Consider the following 20,854-nt stretch of genomic DNA (forward strand, 5'->3'; position numbering starts at 1 on the left):
AAAAACTCAGGCACCAAACCATGCTGTCATTAAGTAATTCAGAAGGAGCAGTTCTTTAATTCACTACTTGGACAAGTAAAGGGAGAGTGGCCAAGCCCTACTGCGATGCCTAATAGTGGGCCCTGGTCCCAGGGTGAGTTGTGAAGTCAAATTCTTTAGCCAGGACCAGGATTTTTCTGCCTTAGTGGTATGGAATAGAATAGAAAACACCAGCGTGTACTGTACATGCTGTACTGGTACCACAGTACCAGTACAGCTCAGGGTTGCTTCATGAAACCTGTTTCAGTTAAGTATGTTCATATATATATGCATGTCTGGGGTTGCAATGCAGAATAAATTTCTTTCAGTGAGTTGTGAAAAACATTCAGGCCTAAAATGGCAAAGAGAACAAGGAGGAAAAGCTGTGGAGAAAGGAGGGAGATGTGGAGGAGAAAAATAACAGAAGAGAAGGTAAGAAAGGAGGAGACGGTGACAGGCCTTCCCCCCTGGCTCCCCAGGTCCCTCCTTCTCAAGGTTCTGGCGCCAGGGGTGGCAGAGATCCCTTCTCAGCCACATGCTCCAGCTTCCCTAAGCTGGACTTGGCAGAACCGGGGGGAAAGGAGAGAGGAGACAAAGCCAGAGAGATTTCAAAGGAAGAACTGACAGGGGCTCATGATGGCAGCAAGGAAGAGGTAGGGGTCAAAGGCGATGCTGACTGCCTGGGCTGGGTGGGAAGGAAAATGAGAATCCTGGGGTAGAAAGAGTTAGGTGGAGGGAACGCCTGACTTGAAGGACAGAGTGGATGATTAAATTTAAGGTAGGTTAAGTTTGGGATGATGGCAAGAAATTAGCAATGTCCACTTTTCCAGTGGCAATCAGAAATGCAAAGAGTCTGAGCAAGAAATAAAGACTGAAAACCCAGGCGCGGGGTGGGCTGTGGAGACGCCAGTGGGAAAACTTCCATGGCTTGGTCGGTGCTGCTCACCAACTTCCTTTCTTCTGGCTCAAGAGCCTGCCCCTGGGGAGTGCACTGGTATGTAAGTGTGACACTGTAACACACAGATGAGGGATGAACAAGCAGCTGCTTCTAGGAGGATACGGACCCCAGGAAGTGATTGTTGTGCACTAGGCCCCCCACAGTCGATACCTTGGATGGAAAGCTCAGCTGACATGGAGGCCTTCCCCGACCCGTTCACCACCATGCAGGTGTACACACCCATGTCCTCCTGGCTGACCTCATGGATTTCCAGAACTTGCATCCCATTCTTCTCAGACATGGACACACGGGCACTTGGCTGCAGGGGCACATCTCCCTGTGTGTGGCGATAGGGCGGCATAGTCAGAGAAACCTGCTCACCTTTTGGCACTGTCCTCCTACATCCCGGAGATCTTAGTGGGACAGACAGTGCGTATGCGCAGCAGAGCCCTCTGCTCTGGGCTCTGTCAGCATGCTCCGGGCCTTCAGACAGCCCCAGGGCTCTAACTCGAGGTCTCCGTGTATGGTGTGGCGCTGGGTCCAGCGTATGGCAGAACTATGGAACCTGTTTCAAAGGAGCCCTCCCAGGAGGTGGGAAATCCTCTCCTCCTCACTTCAGTTTTCCTTTGTCTCTCTCTTTTATTCTTTCCTGGGGGTCAGTTCAGGGGAATTAGGAAATAGGTAAAAGGTACCCCATCACTCATTTTTACTCAGGGGTTTCATCTGTGAAAAACCTACTCTTCCTAGCCTTGACCCCGAGTGCCCCCTACAGCTCCCTGCTGCCCTGTTTAACACCCACCCCTGCTGACTCCACTTTGCCCAGTCCCGAATACTTTATAAAGCACTTCCACAAGGAGCCTTCCAACAGGATTTTGAGGCAAGGGAGATTCTTTCTGCCTCACAGATAAGGAAAGTAGGGTTCCAAAAGGTCAGATGACTTGCCCAGGATCACATGCTTTGTGAAACAAGGAGCTGTGGCTTGAAACCTAGTCCCATGACTTCAAATTCCTCTCCCTTGAGATGGTTAGGTCTGATGCTGTTTTATGGGTGTGTGGATTATAGAACAATGTAGACAGCAACAGAGGGAGAGAATGCAGATCAGGACAAGAACAAGCATGGGTATCAAACACACAGAGAAGCCTTGAGAACATCTATGGTTGAAACAGAAAGGACTGACTGGAAAGACAATTTCCACAAGTCTAAAGATCTAACCCTCAATTATCAGGGTCTCCAGGTCTGGGCCAGATTTGGGGCAGAGAAAACCTCACCTTGAGCCAAGTGACCTGTGGTTGTGGCCGGCCAGTAATCTTGCAGGAGAATCGTCCCATCTGTCCGTCTTTGACCACTGCTCGGCCCAGCTTGGTAGCAAACTTTGGTGGACATTCTCCCCAGATGCTAGGACGGGTCTCCACTGCAGGGGCTGCAAATCTGTCCCTGGAAAGAAATCAGTAGTGAATCCAGCAGCAACTCAGACTCTCTTCTCTCTGCCCCCATGCAAGTCACTGAAGTTGGGGTAAGAAGCCAGCAAAGTCTTAACTTTATGCCACAAACACATTTCAGATGCACCCTCTGGAAAAATCTGTGGCACCAAAGACTATTTCCTCTATCTCCTGGACATGCAGGTAGACTTCACTTACCAGTCTCCCTTGAAGGAAGGCTCCCACTTTAGCTATTATAACACAGGATGTCCAAGAAGGTCCAGGCCGACCTGGATCCGTCAAAGGGCTATCCACAGAGGCCACCAGGTCAGGAGGCACTGTGTGAATGACACTTCATATCTCAATAGGTCCCCACTTTAGTTAACATAACCTAGGATGTCCAAGAAGGTCCAGGATGACTTGAATTCTACTGCACTCTGGCCAAAAGCCTGGGTTTTGGACAACAGACTATAGGCAGAAGTGCTATCTGCCACTTCTAGGCTGGACCTGTAAAGGCCTCCTGTGAGATTCTCTACACTCTCTCTTGCCCACTCTTCTGACTAGATGCTGAGGGTCCAGCAGAGGCTCCAAGGCCTAGGAGATGATGGAGCCACAAGATGGAAGGAGCCAGGTCCCTGAAAGATAATGGAAAGGTACTCCACCTGTTCAAGAATATCTGAAGTGACTTTGCTTGAATAAGAAATAAGCTGTCGCTATATTGACCCATTGCAATTTTGGGGCCTTGTCTGTTACCGCAGCTACCATTACTTACCCTTACCAATACAGGCTTACTTTCCATAAGAAGTATCACATATTGACTGCCTCTTCTATGTCTGCTTATCTGAGTCTTCTGACTAGTGCCTTGATTGTTAGAGACCCCTGCAGACTATGGCCACGTACCTTACTTCCTCATCATCTAGCAGCTGGATCTGTCAAAGGGGCTATCCACAGAGGCCACCAGGTCAGGAGGCGCTGTGTGAGTGACACTTTGTATCTCAATAGGCTCCCACTTTAGTTATTATAACCCAGGATGTCCAAGAAGATTTACTACCTAGGCCTGTTCTATCATGTCAGCAGGAAAAGCCAACCCATCTCTTACCCTGGCTTGAGCATCCCAGAACTTACCCTAAGGCTTTGGGAACAACAGGCTGACCATGCTTCTTCACAAAGCCCCCTGCAAGTTGGAAGCAAAGAGAAAAGGGTTTGAAGAGTTAGGTCTGAGCCACCAGCTTGGAGCAACAAAAGTCAGGAAGCGTCCACAAGAGGGGATGGGTGGGATAATGATGGAAACAGATCACCCTGGCTGAGCTGGCACTGGGCCAGGCACTATGGCGGGCACCTCATACACTGCACTGTATGACTTCCTGCAATAATTTAAGGAGGCTGGTAATACATTATCTGTCTATTTTTTATATAGATGAGAAAAATGAGATGCAGAGAAGTTAAGTTGCCCTCTCAAGTCACAGAGCCAGTAACTGCAGGAAGGCATCTAGGTCTGCCTGTTCTAGAACACTCTGCTGAGCTATTAAACATGCCACTGGGCCTTCCACTATGGGGATTATCTGTAGTGCTCCAGACCTCCCCAGAAAATGACCCAGTGGTAGGGAGGGAGATGCACATGAATCTCTCTTACCACATCTATTCACGTTTCACACAATCCCTCCTTCCTCTCAAGGCCCAGCAAATAGCAACACCTGTGCTGCTGGAATGGAGCCGATCACCAGAGGTGAGCTGCCGTGGAGGCAGCACCACCAGCACCCGCGCCAGCTGCACACGGAGCACCGCCAGTCCTGGGTGAGGTGCTGCCGTGCGGCATGCGAGGGCCAGGAAGCAGTTACATAGGCGGCCAGCAAGCAGCTGGGGTCAGCTCCTTCTGTCCAGCTGCTGCTGCCAGGGAGGGAAATCCATAATGTGACCAGGAAGGGACTAAAACGTGGTGGGGAGTTCTGAGAAATAGGGACCGGGAAAGGAGGAGGACATTTCTGAGATGGTGATCAGCCTGGAAGTTGTTCCCTTTTTGCCACCAGCTGGGAATGTTTATAAAACCCCACCCAAGGCATGCACGGAAGGGGCAGAAGTCATTGTCCCATATCAGCGGGCAGCTGCAATGGGAGATTTGGAGGGTATTTACCGGAAAACGGTAAACTTCCTTAAATTCTGGCACTGATCACATCTATCTGGATACATGGGAACAGAGGAATGGAGGAGGCAGACCATAGCTGAGTATTTCCCCAGGCCCTATCTGGTTTAAGGTTTCAGCAGAACGTTAGTGAAAAGAAGATTAATAACAAACACCAGCATGACATTAAAGCTGTTGTTCCAAACAGACTGGCAAGTATTGTACATGCATTTCTGCTTCACATGACTATTTAGTGAACTGTGGATAGTTTTCATTGCCCAATGTGGTTTTTTTTTTTATTCAGTTAGCTCTGTTTCAAGGGTAAAGAGCTCCTGAGCTAATGAAAGGAGACCTGTTCTGGCAGGACCCAACTGAGAGTCGCAGTCAAGCTGCTGGGGCCCCTCAGACACTACTGGAGGGAGTGCAAACCAGTCAGTCCTTCTGTGAGAGTCACAAGCTCTAAAGATGCTCTGCTCTTCAGCTAGCACCTTGCTTTCTGTGTTTCCGGTCAAAGGAAATGATGCTAAAAGTAGGAGAGAAAGTTTACAAAGCTGTTCGCTTTGGTCTCTTTTGTAATAGTAAAAATTGGAAATAATGTAAATGTCACACAGTAGGAAGGCAGTACATGGTTAAGTAAAATATACAATACACATATTATTCTGCCATCAAATGATGCTTAGGAATATATGAAACATGCAGAAATATGGTAATGTATTATATCATTGGCTCCTCAGTACGCTCCAGTTGGGCTGGGATCCTTTCCATGCCATGGAACTCCATCCTGGCCACCAACTTGCCAGACCAAGTTAATCCTCTTCCTCATCTCACTGAGGTGCTTGGCAGCGTGTGACACAAAGGGCCACTCCGCTTCAAAGGACGTTCTCCTCCGGACTGTCCTGCTTTACCAGGTGGCCCATTCTCCCTCAGCCCTGTCTCTGGTCCAGCTTTGCAAGTGGGAGTGCCTTTGGCTGAGTCCTGTGTCCTCTGCTCAGTGCTACTGACTCTCCCCCAGGCAGTCTTAGTCCAGAACTTTAAATATCATCTACAAGCTGATGATTCCCAAACTACAGCCCCAACAGAACTCCTTATTCCTTCCCAGAGGTATCCAGAACAGTGCCCAGCACACTGCAGGTATTCAATTCTTGTTAAGTAAATGAAGTTGACGAAAAAAGGCAGCATACAAAATTTTCAATTCAGTGTGATCATCAGTAGGTAAAAACAAAATACCCAAATATATGAAAATGACCAGAAGACAATATATCAAAATGTTACTATTAGCGGTTGTTTTTGGGTGGTGGGACTATAGCAATTTAATTCATCTGTATCTTCTAAAACCAGTAAATACAATGGTAAAGAAAAAACAAAACATAATCTAGTTACCAAAAAAGAAAAAAAAAGCTTTTTTTGGTGGGGGGGTTGGTAAAGAAAGAAAATAAAACAGGAAAAAGTTTTGGCACCCAAATAGAAAGGGAATAGGCCTCTTATACATGCTCTACACCAAGCGCTAGCCATACACCCAGCCACAAAGACACCCACCTAATCATATCCACGTAACACACACCACACTTATACTACCGTATCAATCACTGCACCTTGGAGAGAAGATGTAATAAAAATTAGACCAACCAACTGATGAACAGATAAACAAAATGGGGGTCTATCCATACAATGAAACATTATTCAGCCATACGAAAGAATGGAGTACTGATACATGCTACAATAAGAATGAACCTTGAAAACATCTGCCAAGTGAAGGAAGCCAGACCCCCCAAAAACGTATGATTCCATTTATATGAAATGTTCACTGGAGGCAAATCCATAGAGACAGAAAGCAGATTAGTGATCATTAGGGGCTGGAGGAAGGAGGGTGTGGAGCGACTGCTCAGTGGGGATGAGGTTTCTGTTTGAGGTAATGAAAAATCTGGAAGTAGGTAGTGGCGATGGTTACACAACATGGTGAATGTGCTTACTGCCACTGAATTGCACACTTTAAAATGGCTAAAGTGTTAAACTTTATGTTATGTGTATTTATCACAATAAAAAAATTAGATTAGGCATCCTTAAAAGTCTTGGGAGCTAAACATCTACATTCTTAATTCCTAAACATCAATTACCTAAACATCTAATTCCTAAGAGGCTACAATTTCCTTATGTCTTAAAATAATAAAGCAAAAATATGGCATTTCCTCAAATAGCAAAAGAGTGCTGTTTGGAGTACTTCTGTATTAGCGTTGGAGCAGCTTATGGTATGATCCAAAGGTAACAGAGAGCTGTCGGCTAAAAATGGAATTGAGGAATGTTATTTTAATGTAAGCTAACACTGGAATTGAGGAATATTAACTTAATGTGAGTTAACACCAGAGAGTTTATATCAAAACAAAAGATAATTTGGGCTAAAATAACTAACAGGGTCTATTTATAGACAAAAATTTGAAGTTGCGAATTGTCAGATAAGGCAAAATTAATTTTTTGAAAAGTATGAAAATCTGGCAGCATAGTAAGGCAATGTAGAAAAATAAGTAGAAAGGGGATTAAGGTAGAAATGCCAAAAATAGAAGAGAAAGTGAAGAGACTTGGTGAAGACAGGAATAAGTTAGTGTTGGGAAAGAACGGGCCACGGCAATGAAGGCATTTAAACAGTTATCTTGGAATTTTCAAGGATGAATAAAAGAGACTGCTGGCAGGTCTTAGGAATGATAAGTTCAATAGAGGAGGGACCTAGCATTTTTTGTCAAGATATAGAAAGACTGAGTTAAACAGAGAATGCTGATGAAAAATGGTCTGATGTGACCAAGTTGCTAAGGGAAAGAGATACTTCTAAAAATATGTGATGTAATTTAACATCCAAACTAGGACTCTCAACACTGAAAGGGACATGATTAATAATCCTGCCAGGATAACAGGAGTAAACCTGGACTGTTCCAGGCAAACCAGGAGGCAATCACCATTTTTGTAGACAATTTCAGAGCAGAGTTTAAGGACTGTTTAAAATAGTGGTTCTCCACCTCGTCAGAACAAATGCCCACTTTTTATATCAGATATTTAGCAATGCCCCCTGTGCCATCCTAAAGCAAAGTTTGCTGCTAACCACCCATATGTATTCTAACCACAGGGAAAGCCCTAACTAAAATATTAAGTATAAATTTAAAAAAGCAAATGGTAACAATATGTATTTCAATATGTACATGCTATCTCAATACGTAAATGCTCGGGCACAACAGAAGACATAATGAAATGGTCATTTTTGACCACTCATATGCATATTTGGTTTTAAAAGTGAATGATCAAAAACCCTGAACAAGTAGTACAGGAAAATGAAAGAGCACACGTACACAGGTGGATGCCTAAAAAATAAAAAGAATAAAAATTAATGTGAGCAATGTCAGATGCCAATTATTTCTCAAAAAAGGGAGAAAAAGAAGAAAAAAAATTAATATAGTAAAAAAAAAAAGCAGAGTTAGGATAAATAACAGAGCAGACATATAAAAAAGAAAGCATGAAATAACCTTAAAAGAAGGTAATAGATAAGCAGGTAATGGATGAAAAGATAAGTTACAGACCACTGAAGTAGAGAAATGGAAAATAATGATTAAGCGTGGTGTCAAAAAGCTTCTATTTTATGACATGGGATCTTTGAGACCTCATCTGTACTTAAGTACTGAGATTCAGTCCCTATTATGCACAAGGCATTAGCCAGAGCTTCAACAAGAAGACTGATGTGTCTAACAAAAGCTGGTGTAAAGTCTAAACTTTAAGAGAAAGGCAAAGTGCATGGGAGAAGAGATGCCTCCTTGCAGCACCCCTTGAAGATGGTGAGTCTCAAGTTACAGCCAAAAGGCAACAGCAGATACTGGAGGATTCAAAGGCAGGGAGTAATGAAATACATCTGAATATATATATATTTTTTGAGAGGGCATCTCTGATATTTATTAATCAAATGGTTGTTAACAACGATAAAATTCTGTATAGGGGACTCAATGCACAACCATTAATCAACCCCAAGCCTAATTCTCAACAGTCTCCAATCTTCTGAAGCATAACGAACAAGTTCTTACATAGTGAATAAGTTCTTACACGGTGAACAGTGCAAGGGCAGTCATATCACAGAAACTTTGTTTTGATCATGCATCATCAACTATAATCAAGTCAGATACGATTATTCATTTGATTTTTCTCTGAATATTTTTAAAAGGCATTTTACACAGCAACATGGACACTGGAGTGCAATACAAGTGGAACTGGGGAGACCATCTGGGAATCTGTGCAACAGGAAAGAGATGATGGCAGCCAGGTCCAGGATGGGGGCAGTGGGGCTAAGAAGGCCTGGGTGGGAGATGGTACAGCATGATTTGGTGACTAACTGGGGAAGAGGAGGGAAGGGGGCACTTGAGGATGACTGAGGTGGCCTGGCTGCCCTCCTTCCCAAGGAGATGTGGGCTGTCACCTATCAAGGTTTCAGCTGTGTTTTCCTGTGGGCCACCAAGGCCCTCACCATAAATGTGAATGGGCCTCTGCCAGGGGCTGCATGTCACTGTATAAACAGAGCCTCACTCTTATAAACACAATGAACACCCTTATGAACACAAACTGTTCATTCTATAGTCTCTAATCAGGCAGGGAACTACAGAGTTCACTGCTGCAGTCCACTCTCACTGGAATGTACACATATCATTCTCATGCTGTGACACTCAACAAGAACATCCTTCCATAGGTGGCCAAGGTCATCCCAGGTCGGGTCATCCCAAGGTCATCCCAAGTAGACATTTCAGGAGTTCTGTTTGGTCTTGAGGAATTGATGTACTAAGGAATCAGTTCTCAGGAGACTGAAATGAAATATCCACCACTTAGAAGATGCCTGGTCATGCATGGATAAGGTAGTCATATATCCTACCCAATGAGTGCAAAGGAATGGTGACAGCAAGTTTTGCTTTGGAGGGGGGAGTAATTCAATAAATTGTAGTCAATGATCTCTCAATTGTCTTAAATAAGTACTCTGAAGAGAAATTTAGATATGCTGCAGAGAGAAAATAACTTGTTTCCTTTAAAAGTCTTCTTTTAGAGGCCAAGACACCCAGATATCCCAGCTCATCGCTCTACAGCCACTTTCCATTGTGATTCCCCAAACATCACTGAGCCGAGGAGTACTTAAGTCATAAAGACTGATTTTGTATCAATTTATCAGAAAGGAAACAAAGAAAAGTTTGCAGGTCTGATGTCCCGGGAGTCAACTGGCTGTCATCTGCTGTACAGATGTCTGATCAGAAGCCATGTGACAGGCAAGGCAGTGTATGGGAAGGTTGTTTTAAGCATGGTTCTGGAGAAATTTAATGTACTAATAAGCAACGCATTTTTGTTGGAGATCATGGAAAATAATAGTGTATCAAAGACTAATGGAACACATTAAAAAAAAGTGTGATCAGAATACTTGTACTAACCTATGCTTTCAGAAAAATAGAGGTAAAGTTAAAAAGATTTATGAGGCAGAAGTAACCACACAATATGTCCCTTTAGCTGTGGCTAAGGGGAGCAGTTCATCCAGAGAGCTACAAGCAGCACGAAAATGGAAAAGCAATGATTAATGGGCAGAATCCGGTCCACTCATACTCCAGGCTTCATGCTTCAGACCTTCCACAGTCTTCTCCCAATCTGTCCTTCAGTTTTACTTCCCACTGCTCTCTGCCTCTCCCCAGCAAATCCTCTACCCCAGGCCTGAATTCCCTCTACTTTCCTCCCAGCCCCATCACTTGAATCACAATCTGCCATCCAAATCTGACTCACTCTTCCAGGACCAGCCCAAGTCCCTTCTCCTCCAAGAAGACATCTCAGACCACTTCAGCTTCCAGATATCTCGTTCTGCTCTGACTGGTACAGAGCTGATGTGCCACTAGTTTAGCAAATAAACCCTTCTGCCTTATGACTGGTTCTGTTTTTACATTAGCTTTTAATGCATCTGGGTCTTATTTGACCAACCAGGTTCTTGCATAAACGATTTGACAAAATATTTTGTCTTCCAAACAGTACCACATAAAGTCAGCACTTCATAAACACATCCTGATATTGAATCTTAGTTGCAATATAACAATAAAAAATGAGGTCAAGAAAGTCAGTCCTTTGAGAACAATAACCAAATCTTGCTGCTCTTAGATCCCAGCACAGTCAGCACAACTCAGTGAAATCTGATGAACAAAGAAGAGGCTAGAACTATGAGCAGTGGGGAAAGGCGGTGGGTAGAGATAGGAGAGGGCAGTGGAGGAATAAGAGATGGGAAGGAAAGGTGGCAGCATCGGTGGGTAAAATCAAAGCTGGGTCAGCACAGGGGACTGGCATATACTGTGGAGGGAAAAAGAGGCAGAGGCACAGTGGAAGGTGAAAATGGAGGGAAGGGAGTCAGGCAAAGGCTGGAAGTCATCCTTCAAGAACAGACTGCGACCAAGTAACATGCCATCTAACTCTTCGGTGCAGCAAATAAGGGAGGCTTCTGCCAGGGCCGTCTTGACACACAACCATCTCACAGCAAAGAGACGAGTGGGGCATAAAGAATAATTGTTAATTCTACCACGTTTATATTGTTAACTTTGATGAGACAGAAAAAGACAAAAACTCAGAGCATGTTAAGATCCTGAATGGATTTAAAAAAATAGAGCAGATGCCCTTAAAAAAGGAAGGGTCATCAGGGAGTGTTATAGATTGAAATGAGTTTATATAGAATATCAATGGGAAATACAATCGCAGTTCTTTAAGAAGGTAGGAAATTTATATAAAAGAAGATGGTACAAAAGAAATGAGAACATAAAAACAAAAGGAGAATCATGACAGTCATTCTTGAGGAATACAATTATTTAAAACTCAGCCAATATAAACAGACATGGGCTCAAAATACTTAATGTCATTAATCCAATCCAATGTGAAAACACGAGGGATCTAAGAAATCTGTCCCTGAAAGGGGGGAGTGGCAACAAAAATGGCCTGGGAGCATCTGTGAATTTGGAATCACCCAAGAGTGCTGGCGGGGGGGGGGGGGGGGCACCAGAACAGCCGGACTAACAGCCAGTAGGCCCACTCTCCGCCCTTGAACCCTATGACAGGGGGCCACTCTCCCTTCTGCTGCCATGCTCCAGGCAGCCTGCTGCTCGACCCTCTCTCCCTCACACTGATGGGGAGCCTTGGCATGCAGGACAGTGGCTTCATGGGGCTGTCCAGAGCAGGATACTGCGGGGCAGCTGGGGGCAGGGGGAAAGTGTGCTTGGGGGAGAGACAGGCAGGAGGCAAGCCTTCTGGAAGAGGAAAGCCTGGCAGATGGCATGAGCCCAGGCCTTGCTGCGGACAGTGGCGACTAAAGGACAGAGGAGAGACCCACTGGGCCAGCAGTGTGGCCAAACAAGACAAGTGGAGATGAGGGGCAGAGGTGGGCTACTGGCTATCATTTCATGGGCCAAGGTGCCATTAAAAGATCCAGCACACTGACCCCTCTGGTTGGGACCTGGGAAATGCTTTTTAGTTTCTTAGAGTCGATTTTTAGGAAATCGATGCTTAGAGATGGGAGATCAATGGCAACCCCTTCTACTTCAGTGAGATTCTCTGCCTAAATCAAACCATGTCATTTTCCTCCTCGATACCCTTCAATGGCTTCCTGTCACCAGGGTCTAATGGCCACACATGGTCCCTTCTTGCCTGTCTCTCCAGACATATCCCCACTCCCCCTTCCTTCATTCTGCTCCGGCCCTCCAACTTCCTCACTGTTGCTCATTCTAAACTATGTTTACCCAAAAAACCCCACAACTCTTTATTTGGGGCTTATTTTTGGCTTCAGGATCACAGCATGACAAGCCAGAGTGATGGGAAGTTAACATCTCAGAAAAAAGCCCTCATGTAAAGACAGAGAAGTGGACAAATGTCCCAGTTCCCTCGCCCTCCAGGTGACTTTCAGTTCCTGGGGCCATTCTTCTCCCTTAAATCCCATGACATGGGGCCACTCTTCCTTCGGCTGCCACGTTCTAGGTGGCCTGCTGCCTGACCCCCTCTCTCACACATGGTCAGGGAGCACTCAATTCTACTACAGAAGTTCTATTTGTTACTTGTTTATAGACTCTCTTTGCCAGTAGGAAGCAAACTCCAAGAGGGCAGGGACCCGGTCTGAGTTGCTCCGCTCCATCACCAGCCTGCAGCGTGGAAGAGGGCAGTGAAACAGCAATGCACAGAGGGAGTCACTTTTGCTAATGGGAGACATTCTACGATGAGGGGACATGGCTTTGTTTTTTGGCAGAGGAAAAAAGTGGTCAGCCTCAGATCCCATTACCTACAGGGCAGGAAACTGGGGAAAGAATTGGGGTGGAGGAGGAGGAGGAATTTGCTTAAAGGGTAGGATACCTAAGAGAGAACAAAAAGACTGATGGCCAAGGAAGATTCCAGAAAGGAGAGGGAAACTAGGTTTTTGTCCCTCCTATTTATTTATTTCAAAGAAAACTCCCCAAAAGGAGGGAGCCCCTGGCCAAATTTATTCCCCAGTGAAGACATATTCATTATTTTTGAAGTTAATTATGAAAAAGTGTTCATTGATTCTTAAGCAGCATGGTTAGTGGCTTGGAATATATTTTCCAAAGATGAAAATAAACTTTGTCCACTTTCCCTGAAGCTACTGCTCTTGCTACTCCTCTTCCCCTAGAACAATCCTTTATTTATTATCATCACCTTTAAAGCTTTACTCACTGCCCAGTGCTCCCACACCTGTCAATCATGGATAGGTAACAATAATGTATTATCCCACATAGGACTCTCTTAAAAGTCAAAGGAGGCTCTATTTGTAATTACATTGGCAGAGCAGATATAAACTAGGATAAAGGGTCCCCCTAATGACACCTGCTGTAGCTGTGGGCCTGCAAAAGGAACAACCACCTGGCAGCCATGTTTTATGCTCACTGCCCCACCCTGTACCACTGTACAGTGGACGGGATGGCGGCACCTATTCTCAGGATGACCAATTCCAATCTTGCCAGCAACACAGTAAGGGCTGAATGCAAGTTTGCTACACCTGCCTCTCTACACACTTTTTCTTGGCTTTGTTGCTGCTTTCTCACAACTTGTGTGCACATGCTCCCACCTGCCTTTCCAGCCTGTATCATGTACCCACTGCCAACTCCAACGGCATCTCTGTGTTGCTTAGTTGATATATTCTTAGTAGGTGGGTCATAAAGGAGAGATGTGCTTATCAGATTCCATGAATTAGTTCAGGAACATTATAATCAACTAGTTAGTAGGTGTGATGGTTAATTCTATTAATTCTATATGTCAGTTTGGGCCACAAGGTGCCGAGATACCTGGTCAGACATTGTTCTGGGTGATTCTGTCAGAGTGTTTTTGGATGAGCATAACTTCAAATAGGCAGATTGAATAAAGTAGTTTGCCTTCAGTTTGCCTTCTGTGATGTGGGCCTCACCAAATCAGTTAAAGGCCTGAATAAAATCAAAAGGCTTACCCTCACCCAAATAAGGGAGAATTCCTCCTGCCCAACTGCTTTTGAGCTGGGATATGGTTTTTTTCCTTGCCTTTGACTCAGAAAACATCAACTCTTTCTGAGTCCTGAGCCTGCTAGCCTTCGGTCTAATCTGTCGGTTCTCCTGTTCTCAGGCCTTTGGACTTGGACTGAAACTACACCATTGGCTCCCCTGGGTCTCCAGCTCCGACTGCAGACCTTGGGACATGTCGGCCTCCATGATGATGGAAGCCAAATCCTTGTAATGAATCTCTTTCTATACATATATACATACATGTATATATACTCACAATCTATTGTTTTGTTTCCTGGAGAACCCTAACATTAGGTATAAGCACTAGTCCACCAGTTCTTAAAGTACAGGTCCCAGGACACAGCAGTAGCAGCAACACTAGGACTTGTTAGAAATGAAGATTCTGGAGCCCATCCCAACCTGCTTAAGTCAGAAACTCCGGGGCAGGGCCCAGCAGTCTGGGGTTCCAGAAGCCCTCTTGGCGGTTCTGATGCTCAACTTGAGACTCACGGTCCAAGGCTAAACATTTCACAGCTGCAACTGAATCCTTCCTTGCTACTCAAAGTGTGATATTTGGGCCCGCAGCACAGGCATCATTTGGGGGCTGGTTAGAACTGCAGACCCTCGGGTCCCACTCTAAACCTGTGGAATCAGAGTTTGCACTGAACAAAATTTCCCAGGTGATTTGTGTGCCCCTGCGTTTGCACTAAACAATGAGTCTGGGCCATCCTGCGGCCTGGATCTCCTCTGCGCCCACCAGGCTTGGCTTTCCCTGGGCTCCTGAGTGCACGTCCTTAAAATCAACCCTCTATTACTTGAAGTGACTTAAGTGACTCTCTGTTTCCTGAAACACAAAGAGCCCTCTCAAACTCAGACCACCAGGTCTGGGGCACATTTATTATTTCAGTACCTCCCCTCCCGCCACCACATGCCCTAGCCTCACTGTGGATATGACTGCCCAGGACTCCTCACCACCTTGTTCATACATGTGTTTTCTCTTCGTTTTTCTCTGCATTAGCTTTGTTTATCCTATTATCCAATAGGAACACCTAGAGCTGTGCTGTCCAATATGGAAGGCATTAGCCACATGTGGTTACTGAGCTCTTGAAATATGGCCAGTCTGAACTGAGATGTGCTCTAAATGTAAAATACACTCCCAATGCCGAGGAATGTAAAATATCTCATTAATCATTTTTATGCTGATTATATATTAAAATTATAGTATCTTGGATATATTGGGTTTAGTAAAATATTTTATTAAAATTGATTTCTCTCCTTTTTTAATGTGGCTACTAGAAGGCTTAAGATTACATATCTGGCTCACATTATATTTCTATGGACAGTGCTGTGTAGAGAACAGGCATGTGGCCGCTCCATTAGAGAGGACACTCCTGAGGGGGGGTACCAAGTCTCTTCCCTGCTCTGCACAAAGCCTGTGAGCAGCCCTCTGGAGGCAAGTAGCTGTCAGGACTGGCTACAGAGGGCCTTTCCAGGGTCAGACCAGGGCTGCATCCCACTGCACAGTATCATGAATCATCCTGGTAAGGAGGACCATGGAGAATACTGCATGTTTCTTGGCCCCGGTTACCAAATTGGAAATCAGATGAGGACACTTTCTCCTCTACTTTCCTGCAGGGATTTCCCTCTGGAAGTAGTTCTCAGGACATTAATACCAGGTTCAAATATTATGAGGCTACCATTGACTGGATGCCTGTTTTTTGCCAGTGCTGCACTGATCCTTACGCAACCCCGAGGGGCAGCCATTAGCTCTAGTTTACAGGAAAGGAAATAAAGCTCTGAAAGATTAACTTCCCCAAAGTTAGAAATCAGTGGAGCTAACATCCAAGACCGTTTGACAATACTGCCTTCTAAACTTGACCACTAGGGGGTCAAAAGGCTCCACATATGAATTACACTCTTAATTCCAGGACCTCTGTTCTTTGCAAGTAAGAAACCTAAGAAGCATAGTGCAGAGAATTGACAAGAACGCAAGTTTGCTGCTCGATTCTCTTCTAAGAGTCTGGGTTAGTCTGGTAGAGTCAACAGCTTATCATGGCAGAAGGACCAGTGTGGATCCTTCTAGGCCCGAGGTCTGTGGGATGATCCCAAACCACACATTGGCTGAAACTGGCCTTTTGCGCAGAAGCAGAGTGTATCCAGGGCTATTTATGTTTAAAGACGCAGCAGCCGTTAGGTCATTCTCCATTTCCTAGGGCTAGAAGGCACAGAACCTCTTAAATGGTCTGGGCCTGAGTCTCCTCAAATTAAAACTAAAGAGCAGGCCTCAGCCCTTCCTCATTATTTTCTCCTTCCTGTCCCAAGTACCACAACCTATCAAAATTTTTCTACTTACTTGAGGCATCAGATCTCATTTTCTCAACAATGGGAATTGAAAAGAAGTTTAATTTTACCTGAGTTTTATTTACCTCTTCTATACTCCTATCCTACTTCACTCATTTAAAAGGGATCATAGAAAAGAAGGGTTATCCTAGTTGTAGACACTACTGAATTCAAAACCTTTATTCTGCAGAAACAGAGGGCAGGAGGCTTAAGGTCACATATCTGATCAGCAAAAGCTGGGACCAGAACCTTAGGCCTCTGACTTATATTTCCCTGTATTCCCAGGTCCAAACAAAAAATCAGAAAAGGGGCATTACAGACTATTTGTGTCCCCACCAGAATTCCATGTTGAAGCTCTAACGTTGAGTGTGACTATTTGGACACAGGGCCTGTGAGGAGGTGATAAAGGTTCAGTGAGGTCATAAGGCTGGGACCCTAATCCAATAGGGCTAGTGCCTCACAAGAAGAGAGACCCTAGAGGCAGCTCTTTCCTCCATGGGGGACACAGCAGAAAGTCAGCTATCTGCAAGCCAGGAACAGAGCCTTCACCAGAAACCAGACCCTTCTGGGCCTGGATCTTGAATTTCCAGCCCCAAAACTGTGAGAAAATAAATTCCTATTATTTAAACCAAGAAGTCTGTGGAATTTTGTTATGGTAGCCTGAGCTGACTAATACAAGGGGATATAAAATGATTTTTATTTGTGGGCCTTACCTCAAAGTTTGGGCATTGAAAAGTGCACAATGTAGGGGAAAGCAGAGCATTGGAACTGGCCAAGAGGAGGGCCATCAGGGACTCCGACTGGGGCCACTTCCCATCTGGAATGTCCCAGCCCAAAGGCACTCGAAGGTCATTAAAAGGAGTGAGTCACTCAGTTAAAGAATTCAGGGAAAGCATGCAAACTATGTACATTCTGTTCTGTGAAAGAGCCTGTCTGTCCTCCCATAATGTAGGGAAATAGGGAAAACATTGGCCCAGGTGCACCTTACCCCATTCTGGAGCCTTCCTGGCTACCTTAATCCTTATATAGAGTGTCCCCTAAGAACATGGTAGGGAGGACTATCTCCTGAAAGAAGAAAAAGTGAGTCTGACCCTCTGGTTTATAAGGCTTTAGAAAGATCTGGAAGGACCAGGAAACCTGGTCATACTTCTGAGGGTCTAACTAAGCCCCGTGTCTTTTCAGATGTCAGGCCTTTAAGCAGCAGCCGATGGCCTCAATTGCACAGGTATTCACAAGTGCAGCAGCTTCAGCACGCGAGGATATACTAGCAGAAAAGAAACAGTGTTATTTACTGTTAAGGTTTTTCCTGGAAGTTTTAAAGTGAATAGAATTTTTTTAAGTACAAAGGGGAAAAAAACCCAACAAAATAGCTAATAGTTGTTATCACAATGGTGTGTTTATTTTCTACATATTTTTCTGAGTTCCACAGAGCTTTTTATCATGGGCATGATGTGCTACTTTATAATTATGTTAATAAACATTATTTATTCATTCTCCAAATATTTCAGTATCTATTATCTGCCGGGAAGTTTTCTAGATGCTAGCAGTAAACAAGATAGTTTCCCTCCTCCTAGAGCTTCCATTTAGGGGAATGGAAGATATAACAAAGTGTAAGGCAGTGATGAATCCTAGAAGAAAAACTTCAGGTGGAGCGACAGCACGGACAGTCCTGGGGATGGAGTGGCCCGGAGGGGTTCTCTAAGGCAGGGACATATGAGCAGTGGCCTGAAGGAACTGCAGGGCTGAGTGAGGCAAAGGGCTGTGGAAAGAGCTCTTCCTTTAGAGAGGGAGCAGCAGGGTGAAGGCCCTGAGGCTTGCTCAAGGAAGAGCAGAGGGGCCAGCGTGACTCGGTGGAGTGGGCAGGGCAAGGAGTGGTAGGAGGTGGGTCAGGGGGACAGGCAGGGGCCAGACCAGACAGGGCTTTGTAAGGGGTCTGGTCTTAGTCTCAGGGTGAGGGGATGCCACGGAAAGGCTGGAGCAGGAAAGTAAGGTGACACGTAATTTGACAAAGGTCTCCTGGGATGCCTCCTCTGTTTGCAGGGACCACATCACCCCCTGAGATGCAAATAGTTCAGGATGGGTGTGCTTTCTTTTGTGGGTTCCTCTCCCAAGAGAGGGCGGAAGCAGGAACTGCAGGCCTTGCGTCTCCCACCTGGGATCTCACCTCCTGGGACTCACCTTCTACGGTCAACTCCACAGTCACCTGGCGGGCACCACTACCATTGCTGGCTTCACAGGTGTACTTTCCACTGTCCTCCTCACGGACAGCACGAATCACGAGGCTGAAAGTCCCCCGGATCCCACCGTCCAGCAGGAAGCGGCCCCCACCAGTGATGGGCTGCCCATTTCTGTGCCACGTCACCTGGGGTTCAGGGTAACCCCGGACCTTCAAGGAGAAGAAGAAAGGGTGAGAGCTTGTATGCAGTGAGTACTCCCTGTGTGCCCTATGGTGTTCTGGTGCTTTACATGTGTGACTCATGTAATCCTCGAGCCATCCCTTGAGGCAGATACTATGTTCATTCCTGTTTTAGAGAAATGAGAAAATTGAGATGCAGGGAGCTTTAGTAGATTTCCCAAGTTCTTGAAGGGAGAAAGTGGCAGAGTCAGGCATCCTGGCTCCAGAACCCACTGTACAAGTGACTCAAGCCTGGTTGCATATAAGAATCCAGAGGGAGCTTTAAAAAAATACCAGTGCCCAGCCTCTACATTGGACCAGTTCAGTCAGCATTCCAGGGGGTGAAGACTGAGCACAGGACTCTAGACCAGCGCTTCCCTTTCTAATATGCAAATCAATCACCTGTTAAAATGCAGATTCTGCCTCTATGGGTCGGGGTGGGGCCTGAGACTGCGCAGTTCAGACAGGCTCGCAGATGCTGCTGAGGTGGCTGGTCCCCCTAGGACTCCCCTGGAGCTCTGGACCTGAGCCGCTGGTATGGCAGCCACTGGCCATATGTGACAATGCAGTGCTTGAAATGTGGCTGGTCCACATGCAATTGCACACTGCAAATTATGTACAGGGTTTTGAAGATTAAGTATAAAAAAATAATGTAAAATTATCTTGATACTTTTAAAAATATTGATTACATGTGGAAATGATAGTATTTTTGACATGGTGGGTTAAATGCATGGTTAAAATTAATTTTCCCTGTTTCTTTTTATTTTTTTAAATGGTTACCTTTTGGTTACCATACCAAAAGGCAGGTATGTACCTGCCTTGAATATACATTTCACGGGCTGTATGGCTCTACACAGCTCTTTCTCTAGGAGTACTTAACAGCCAACGTCTGGGGAGTGCTAAGTGTTAAACACTTTTCTAAGTACCTGACTCATCTGAGCCTGATAACAACTTGTTCACAAAAAAGACATTTCCCCAAAGAGGAAAAAATACAGAGAGAGAAATTCCAAGAAAAGAAATCACCTTGAGTTTCAGAGAAAGTAAGTTCCCCAAGGGCCCCACACCCCCGAAACACAACAGGCCCTTCCGTATGGACCTGTCTCCGGAGGAGTAGGGCTCGGACTGGCTTATACAGCCTGGGAACCAGAACTGGAGGATTTTAGCACTGGAAAATGCACAGAAGATGCCACATAAGTCTCCAAAGAAAGAAGTTATTTGCATTACAGAATGGTGGTAGCCAACAACTTTTAGCCACATATCTACTGCAGGTAAGAGAGGAAGGATTTGGATGCAACACCACCAAAATTCAGGGGATGACCCCAAAGGAAGCTGCATTTAGAAAGAGAGCTTCCCATGACCTACAGCAGTAATCCTCCTCACACCCCCAGCAAGGTCAGAGAGGACGCCAGTAAGCCCAGGGGAGAAAACAAGAGGAGAGGCAGTGTGTGTGTGTGCATCTGGGCCCTGACACAGCAAGCCCCCAGGTGTGCTGGGGGGACACAGAGGTGTGCTCAAAGCAGCAGCCGCCATCTCTGTACTGTGCCCACTTCCCTTCCCAGGTGCCCAGCCTCTCCCTCACCCTTGGACTGTTTCTCAGTAGCCAGGATGCAGATGGCTTCCCAGGGAAGGAAGCCTGCAATCACAGGGAAAACCCCCAAGGCGAACAATCCCCTTGGGTTTTTCTGTTGTCACCCCTGCCAGTTTATGAACCTCACAGGATGGCCTGTGTGTCCTCACTAATTTGTAGTCAGGCCTAAGTGAAAAAGAAAAATGAAACAAAACTGCAACTCAATATTCCCCATCTTATTTACAATTTCTGGAAATAAACAAAAAAATCTCTTTCCAATCAAAATCTAAATTATACTCATGACAGAGCTGGAGTACCTGGAAGGGAATGTTTAGATTCTGAAATCACCTCCTACAGAAGCAAATAACATCTAAAGGCATTGCAGCCTTGCCAAAGCATACGTATCCTATCCTGGGTTGATGGTGCTGAAGGGGACCACATTCATGTGGGCAGATAAGGCCTCACCGCTGTTATAATATGAGACAAAGTGTTAACAGTTGTCTCTGGGTCCCTCCTCTTCCCCTTTGACTTAACTATTACTTTCTGATATTTCTGCA

At 45.3% G+C, this 20,854-nt stretch overlaps 1 protein-coding gene across 4 annotated transcripts in view; it reads right to left on the reverse strand.

Annotated features, from left to right (window-relative positions):
- The window catches only part of MYLK (myosin light chain kinase), a 263,764-nt gene that overhangs the window by 115,165 nt on the left and 127,745 nt on the right, over positions 1 to 20,854 (reverse strand). For all 4 annotated transcript variants that reach the window (XM_057503366.1, XM_057503362.1, XM_036905492.2 and 1 more), the window contains exons 3-6: positions 18,514 to 18,721; positions 3,499 to 3,547; positions 2,224 to 2,389; positions 1,127 to 1,292 (exon numbers count right to left, since the gene is read on the reverse strand). In XM_057503366.1, coding sequence (XP_057359349.1) covers positions 1,127 to 1,292; positions 2,224 to 2,389; positions 3,499 to 3,547; positions 18,514 to 18,721 — 589 coding nt within the window. The remainder of the gene's footprint in view (positions 1 to 1,126; positions 1,293 to 2,223; positions 2,390 to 3,498; positions 3,548 to 18,513; positions 18,722 to 20,854) is intronic.

The sequence above is a fragment of the Manis pentadactyla genome, chromosome 1 (genome assembly GCF_030020395.1).
Source record: "Manis pentadactyla isolate mManPen7 chromosome 1, mManPen7.hap1, whole genome shotgun sequence".
Lineage (NCBI taxonomy): Eukaryota > Metazoa > Chordata > Mammalia > Pholidota > Manidae > Manis > Manis pentadactyla.